The 8,270-nt window shown below is 47.0% G+C and overlaps 1 protein-coding gene across 1 annotated transcript; it reads left to right on the top strand.

The window, feature by feature from the left end:
* The first annotated feature begins 7,633 nt into the window (after positions 1 to 7,633).
* On the top strand, positions 7,634 to 8,013 carry PPTG_23100 (hypothetical protein). The gene has a single exon (XM_008908467.1). It carries the CDS (start codon positions 7,664 to 7,666, stop codon positions 7,952 to 7,954), a length of 291 nt encoding a protein of 96 aa, XP_008906715.1. The 5' UTR covers positions 7,634 to 7,663; the 3' UTR covers positions 7,955 to 8,013.
* Positions 8,014 to 8,270: the final 257 nt, after the last annotated feature.

Below are 8,270 nucleotides of genomic sequence, written 5' to 3'. Positions count from 1 at the left end.
TTAATCTCTAAAGGATAGCAGAAACTCATGGTTATGAGCCCAAACCATGGAGGCCAGGACGGCAGTCACATTGACACTGTCCGGACTCTGTGATTCGATGGCAAAAATTTTCTCGCGTATAAGGAGGGATTGAAGGCGGCGTTGAAGGCTCGTCGGTGCTGGAAGATACTGACTGGCAGGAAGACGAAGCCCGAGCGTGATGGGACTCCTGGAAGAGCATCCAAGCGCAAGAAATGGAGAGAGAAGGTTCTGCTGATAAATGACATTTTCACGAATACGCTAGATGACGGTACACGTGTTCGGTTGGCCATTTGGAGACCCGGCAAGCGAAATGGAGTGCGTTAGTGGAGGACTTCGAAAAGAAGTCGTTCGCGATAGCTCAGTTTAAGCGTCGAGAACTGTTAAATGTTGAATATGATGGAGATCACGAGTCGATTCGAGATTATATTCACCGTGTGGAGGCAATTCGGCAGGAGTTGACTCTCATGGGGGAGGAAGTGTCTGACCGTGAAGTGATTACTGCTCTTTTGACTGGCCTTGGTGAATAGTATGAAAACATGGTGGAGACGTTCGACAACTTAGACGACTACACCCTTCAACAAGTCAAGGTCAAACTTACCAGTAGAGAAGAAAGAATGAAGCAGGCGAAAGCGGTTTCAGCGGCGAGAGCCAAGAGGAACTTGCAATCTACAGCTGGTTACTCGACTGCGCCACAGCAACCACAAAGCGAAAGCGCGTTGTTCTCTCACGGTAGCAAGAAACGTCGATCTGGACGTGGAGGTGGAGCACATCAAGGACAACAAAAGAAACGCCGTACAAATATACAATGCTGGAACTGTAGTAAATGGGGGCACTACGAAAGAAATTGTACCGCTCCAAAACGTGACCAATCGAAGGATGAGAAGACGAACAAGAGCAAGAACGGTAGCAAGGGGCGTGACACTCATGATGACCTTCAAGGTTATTACAACCCGTACGATGAAAACTCCAAGGGCAAGCCTGTTCATATGGTTAGAATGAGGAAGAAAAATGTGGCGCCCTGCCTAGCAAGCAAGTCTTCTCCGATTGAATCCGATCAAGATTTCAGCTTGTCTTTTGTGTTAGATAATGCTTCAACCGTGAACATTTGTGGATGTCGTGAAGCATTTGTTTCTCTGATTGAGGACAATGAGACTACATTGGAATGGATTGAAAAGTCGACAACGTTGGAGCCGAAGTACAAGGGCTTGATAAAGTTGGAAATGGTAGATGTGGTAACCAAGAAAAAGGTACCAGTCACTATTGAAGCTGAGTTTGTGGATGGTGCCACAAATTTACTTTCGCAGCGGATAATGTTTTTGAAACACGGTTTTAAGTCCCAGACAAGTGACGATAAGGAGACGAATAGGTTGGCGAATTCGCCGAATAAGTGGACAGTCGACTTCGGCATAGTCGATGGCTTATATCGTGCAGATGTAGTCATTCCTCGACCCCGAAAGAAATCACTGGCGGTGCTGGTAGCCACGACTCAGTCTACTTCGTTGGCGCTTTGGCACATGCGTCTAGCCCACACGAACTGGCAGGCGATCAAGGAGATGGAATCGAAGGGATTAGTGTCGGATCTGAAGCTGGCACGCAGTGATCGAAAGGTGGAGGGTAGCTGCTACGATTGTGACTTAGCCAAAATGAAGCGAATGTCTTTCAAGAAGACATCTCCACAACGAACCACAATACCGTTTGAAAAAGTTTTCATGGATCTAGGGTTCTTACAAGTGCCAACTATGGAAGGGCACAAAGTGTATTTGCACCTGATCGATGAAGGCTCTCGTTTTCAATGGTTTTATCTGCAGCAAAATAAGGAGGAAACTGTGGATCGACTGCGTGACTTTCGTAACTACGTGAAGGCAAAGAACAACAAGGTGGTGAATATTTTTCACTCTGATCAAGGCACTGAATTTCTAAATGGACAGGTTGCTGAACAACTTGCTGGTGAATCGATTCAGATTTTCTCACACCCACACACGCCGGAAGAAGCCTGTTTGATAGAAAAGGCTCACAGCACATTGTTTAACAAGGTGCGAGCGGTATTGTACTTCCGCGGTATGTCCGGAATGCTATGGGGAGAAGCCGTAGCGTACGTGATTGCGACAATCAATGTTACGAGCACGAAGGGCAACAAGAATAACATCACTCCACATGAGAAGATGTACGGATCGAAGCCAAGCGTGAAACATTTGCGTCCATTTGGTTGTCTTGCACTGAAGTTTGTGGATAAAGTTTACCGTGCAAACAAGTTGTCAACGAGAGGCGCGCCGTGCGTTATGGTGGGATATGCCACTAAGACCAAGGGCTATAGGCTGCTGGATCTGACTACTGGGGGCATTAGTGAGCATCGCAAGGAGAATATAAAATTCTTTGAACGGACAACGGTGACTAGAGAATATGTTGAGAAGGTATTGAATGTGGTCTATCGTCAAAGACGGAAGCCCGATATCGACAGCACTAGATTACCATTTGTAAAGTTGCCCGTAGCTGAGCTACCTGACCAGGAAGAAGTAAGCGCAAATGCAAAATCCCCAGAACAGGAAAGACCGTACAGAGCTGATGAAAATCAAGCTAGTGACAATTATGCAAGTTCGTTTAGTGAAGAAATACGTGTGACGACGCAAAGGGGGAATGTGACCACTGGAGTTTGCGTGGCACATGAGAGTGAAGAAAAAGAAGAGAGTGGTGAAGATGATGGATCTCCTCGCAAGCGAAACCGACGCGTACCTGTGGAAGTGAAAAACCCACGACGGTCGACACGTGAAAGGAAACCACCTGCGCGGCTTCATGACTTTATAGCATGTGTGTTGAGCTGCTCGACAGCGTCAACATCATCTAACCGACTACACGTACCGTCGACCTGGGATGAAATGATGACATCACCGGAACGAGCTCGATGGCTCGAGGCGACGAAAGAAGAGTTTCTGGCACAGCGGATGAACGAAGCTTGGGAGTTAGTCCCGCGTCCGAGAGGTGCTCACGTACTCAAGAACAAGTGGATTTGGGTCCTTAAAGAGAATGAACATCGTCTCGTCCGTTTTAAAGCTAGACTTGTAGTACTGGGTTGTCTTCAGATATGGGGACTAGAGTTTGATGGCACGTTTGCTCCGGTTGTTCGGTTTGAGACTCTGAGGTTTGTGTTGCTCTATGCTGGGTTAACAAAGGCAGCAGTGAAGCAGTTTGACTTTGTCACTGCATTCCTAAATGCACCAACTGACCGAGAAATGTTTATGGAGCAGCCTCAAGGGCACGTCAAACGTGGTTATGAAGATTGGGTATGCTTGTTGAAGCGTAGCATTTACGGTCTGAGACAGTCGCCGCGTAACTGGAATAGTACGTTGCACTTAGCACTGCTCGAGTTTGGATTTACTCGATGCTTTAAGGACGAAGCGCTCTACTGGATTCGTGTGGAGTCGCGTCTAGTGCTTTTACCGATCTACGTAGACGACATCCTGATTATTGGCGATGAAAGAGACGTCGACTTTATTGCAAGGAAGTTGATGGCTCGGTTCAACATGAAGGAGCTTGGTAATGTGAACTACTTATTGGGATTGCAGATCACATACAACCCAGAGAGTTTTGTGAGCTTTCAACAAACGAAGTACGTTCAAGACATTTTGCAGAAGTTTGGTATGGACACTGCGTACCCAGTGAACATCCCAATCCCAACTGATGCAGTAAAGTTGGAACCAGCCACCGAGGACGAACACAAGCTGGAAGAGCACGTGCCGTATCGGAGTCTCATTGGATGTCTACAGTACTTGGTGAGTGGGTCTCGTCCTGACTTGGCAACAGCAATAAGATTGCTGAGTAAGTTCTTAGAGAAGTTCGGCAAGATTCATTGGCGTGCTGCAAAGAGAGTACTTCGATACGTAAAGGGAACTCAAGACATGGGATTGCATTACGATATAGTGGAAGCTAGAAAATATGAGAAGCTCCACATTGAGGTCTTTACTGATGCAAATTTCGCTTCCGAAGGGGGAGATATGAAATCGGTCAGCGGCTTTACGGTGTATTGCAACGGGCAACTGATTTCTGCCAAGAGTTGGAAGCAGGAAATTATTGCTGAAAACACATGTGAGGCTGAATTGATCGCAGCGCATACCGGCGTACATGACGCCATGTGGTTGGAGCAGCTGGTGGACGAGTTACAATTGCCAAGACTGAACACGACACTGCGTTGTGATTCTAATAGTGCGCGTGAGTTGATGCAACACGCTGGTAAGCACCGTCGCACCAAGCAGCTTAGGATCAAAGACCTCAAGATCCGTGAATATTTGGCGACGAGCGGTAAGACCGTGAAGCCTGTGGCGTCCAAAGAAAACGTGGCTGACATGTTGACGAAACCGTTGCCTGTCGAGGCGTTCAGACGTCATTGTGCACAGCTTGGAGTGCGTGCACTGGGGTTGGAAGCTGATGGGAATCCCGTCGAGTGGGATGAAAAGGCGGAGTGCTGAGTCTGTAATGAAGGACCAGCTTGGAGAATACTGAGTCTGTAATGAATGACCAGTTTGAATAAGAGTTGAGTCCATAATGAAGGACCAGCTTGGAGAATACGGTTCGCAAACAGAAGAGAGCCCGCAGTACTGATGAGTTCTGATGAGTAATCGTATGTCACCTTGTGACGTGTGGATTTAGCATTAAGCGGAGCTCAGCGACCGGTGTTAAGGACAGATTTGAGGTGGTGACATCGATTGTATTTGTCCACAAAGACGTACATGTTGCGTTAGTCACAGGAATACGTTGCGAGTATTAACCTGTGTACTTCTGAATGACTTGTGTGTGGCATAAGGGCTCATGAGCGTGACGGTGACGAAGTCGAGAAGAGAGTATGAGAATTGAGATCCAAACGACTTCTCTCACCAGCCACCAGCGTTTGACAATCAAACAGTCGGCCAAGGAAGAACCTGGCAGACTGTGGCCCTGCACTTATATAAACGAGATCATTCCGCATTTTGCCGAGCAGTGAGCAGAGCTAACTCCGCAAATAAAGCCAGCCATTTGCCTGCGCAAAGTGAAGCTAGTTCCTTGTGTTAATCTCTAAAGGATAGCAGAAACTCATTTGGAAGATCGTGTTCCTTCCACGCTTCTCTGGCTGACCCCGTCACCAACCAGTTACAAAACTATTCTGCAGAATTGCCACAATGTCTACCAGGTTTTGTGTCATATCACGAAGATAGCTCGTGTTCAGCAAACTCAACGCGACAAGGATAGTCGCAGCATCTCCAACGTATTGTTGCCGGCCACAAGACCAGCACGAGGACGTCACTAGAGAAAGACCCAGCATAAATTCTCCACCGATGAGTTCCACCCGTCGCGCACCTTTGATAGCATCTTTCATAGCCCGGAGTAGTTAGCTTTTAACAAGCGTTGCAGGAAGTTCATAATGCTCAGTCTTTAATTTTCCATCTAGTACACATCCTAGTTCACGGTTCAAGCCTCTTCCTTCAGAGTGCAAGGCGTGTGAGCGCGTGTAAATAGTCTTGATCACGTCCATACTGATTCTAAGCAAAGCTCCATCATAAAGTGTGAGCTATTCTCATTATCAACGCAGCACGAATTCAATTCCCACTGCCTTAAGAATCCATCGCACAGCCGCTCGGTGGCCAACTCTCGTATATTCACCCAACGCGTCACTGACGCGGTAGAGCTCTTGCATTCGCTCAAACAAACGCTGTCATAGTGTTCGTCCATCCCGTAGTAAGAATCGTTTCCTAACTACTTAAGAACATCTATGCAAACCATACCTAGCAGCAGAATCCAATGCTGCTATCGCTAAATCTGTTGAATAGATGCTTGAGTTCTTGGAGGCCAATGCTGAAGTGGGTAGATTAGTGTGAACCAAAACTATCATACTTGTCTCTCTGAACAGTATATCTTTGTTGTTGCCCTTGTTGTCTTCTCGTGGGTTTTTGCGCATGCGCTACTTCCATCACCTCAGAGCCAGCTATTTTGTAATCCAGATATTGCCCAATCACAACGGCTGTGATCATGGCGTAATCAATCCTGGGAGAGAACAGGACGGACCGTAATCCATACCGGTCCGAAGTCCGTTCTCCGTCCTGGCCAGAAGTCGTGCAATGGGCGGCGCACTTTAACAAAATCCGCGGCTTGTTCCATAAGAGAGGATAAGACCATGTACCTTAGCGTGATCAACTGCAGCTGCTATCTCGTTGCAAGCCGGTGGTTGAATATATCGTTTTTCAGCAAATAATAATACCACTTCCACTTCATTGGGTTGTGCAGATTCAGCCATCGCAACGATAATCGTGTACGCGCTTACTTTGCTATGCACACAATCTACTTCCTCGAGATGTCCAGCTGCTGCAGCCTCCACAATCGGACACGTCATCGTGTACGATTTGCGCTTTTCTTCAAGTATTCATGTATTCTTGGCTGCAACCCAATTGTTCGTATTCTTGCCAGTTGAGTCACGACCAAGATCGATAAGCCAATCTACCACTCCAAAATGGTCATTAACGACAGCGCCATCTGGTGTTCCGCCCAGAGTAATGTTCGTGGAGCCTACCAGTATAGCAAAGACTTTCATTGAGGTCGCAGGAATTTATTTGACCCCGCAAGGACACTGCTGTTTGCGAAGTCTTGCTATTCCACTAACACCCGCACTATTTGGTACGTTCAGCGAAAGCGTATCCACATTGGGAGTCCCAATTGCATCATAAGAAATCGTTTGCATATCTTCTTCAGAATTGATTAGCATATACTTTTATTTTACTTATTAAGTTTGTTTTGTGTTAGGTTCTCGCGATAACACATTCTAGCCTGCCTTCTAATTATTGAATTGTATACAACTTGCTCGTCTTAAGATTTAATCGATAGGTGGTTGTGGACAAAACGATGCCACGCTTTTATATCGTGGTTAGAGCAATTACAAAAATCGAACGGCCTTCAAGATGAATACACTGCGAGATGGAAGGAATGAAGCGATTGCCAAAATCGGCTGACAAAAGTGCTGGACCAACAGTGTTGTCGAATTATACACCAAATACCTAGGGAACATATTTAGATAGGTCAGGTAATTGTGCATCGGATCGAAAGGCTACTGGGTCGGCGAGCAAACCTATACGCAGAAGAATGATCTCCAGGTGGCCTTGAGGGTGAACGCCCATATTGATGGTGTTTGTATAGGACTATTGCTAAACGAAACTAGTATATTGTCTTGCAGAGCGGAGAGAAGACCCGGAACCGGATTCAAGAGCGTACGCATGGGGAGACAATTAGGATAGGCGATAACAGGCTAAAAAAATGAGTTGACCAGAGCAATGGTTAGGGAATCAGGAACTACTTCACTTCTCAATTTGCATTCCAAGCGTCACTTCAGTCTCAAGACGGGGTTCCAAGCGACTCTACAGGCTATCGTTCTACCTCGACCCAGTGCGTTCTACCCCAGCCCAGCGACGCGTCGCTTCTGTGGCATGCACAACGTATGACTTAAATAACGTAGATGGCGGCAACAAATTGAAGCTAGCCCCTGCAAATTTTGTAATAGTTAATTGATTTTTGATGGCTACCTTGCGTGATCAATAGGTACCTGCCGAAACTAACTTCTCGTCATGTCGGACCTTACACAGTTTGTAGCTTATTTAGACGTGATTCCAGTCTCAATTTATTGCCTAATATGAACCAGCGTCGATACCTCAAATCATGCAACTGCCTTTGTATTTGTCATTCTGTCCCGCACTCGGGAACGCAGGTAGTGTTCCAGTCGGCCGTTAGCTGGGTTCTGTCCCTAGCCACGCTACTACGAACGCTCCCACCGTTCCTCGTCGTACCTACCGAGCCAAGGACGTCGTTACCCTACTGTTCGTTCCGTCGCCGTCGACTGGAGAGACGTAAGGGCCCTGGACACTCACGACCTGGAGCCGCCAGGATGGAAGGCACAGGACTTCCACGAATTGATGTGAGGTGACGAAGAGAAGAGGTGTCACCAAGATGAAGACCAGATTGTATTCCGTAGTTAAGTAGCCCCTGTGGCATGCATACCTAGCTGGAGGGAACGCGCTGTGGCGTGCTCCCCTCACTCGTACATTTTCCCTGCCTTTCGCGACCGGCGAAAGAAGAAGAAGGGCACTAAGAAACAAGTTGTGTTTAGCTTTATTATTACTGTTCATATCTCTACTACCGTACCGCGCCTACTAGTACGAACCCTCCTCGCATCAATCCGTTGCCTACTCGACCCCGTTCGGAGAAGGTGTACGACAATTCGAAATTAATATGAATGTGAC

This window comes from Phytophthora parasitica, assembly GCF_000247585.1.
Source record: "Phytophthora parasitica INRA-310 unplaced genomic scaffold supercont2.30, whole genome shotgun sequence".
NCBI classification, from domain to species: Eukaryota; Oomycota; class Peronosporomycetes; order Peronosporales; family Peronosporaceae; genus Phytophthora; species Phytophthora nicotianae.
This window is presented reverse-complemented; position numbering and strand designations above follow the sequence as displayed.

Bases quoted from the DNA above. Each gene is read 5' to 3' on its own strand.
- PPTG_23100 (XM_008908467.1), top strand. From the start codon at position 7,664: ATGAACCAGCGTCGATACCTCAAATCATGCAACTGCCTTTGTATTTGT.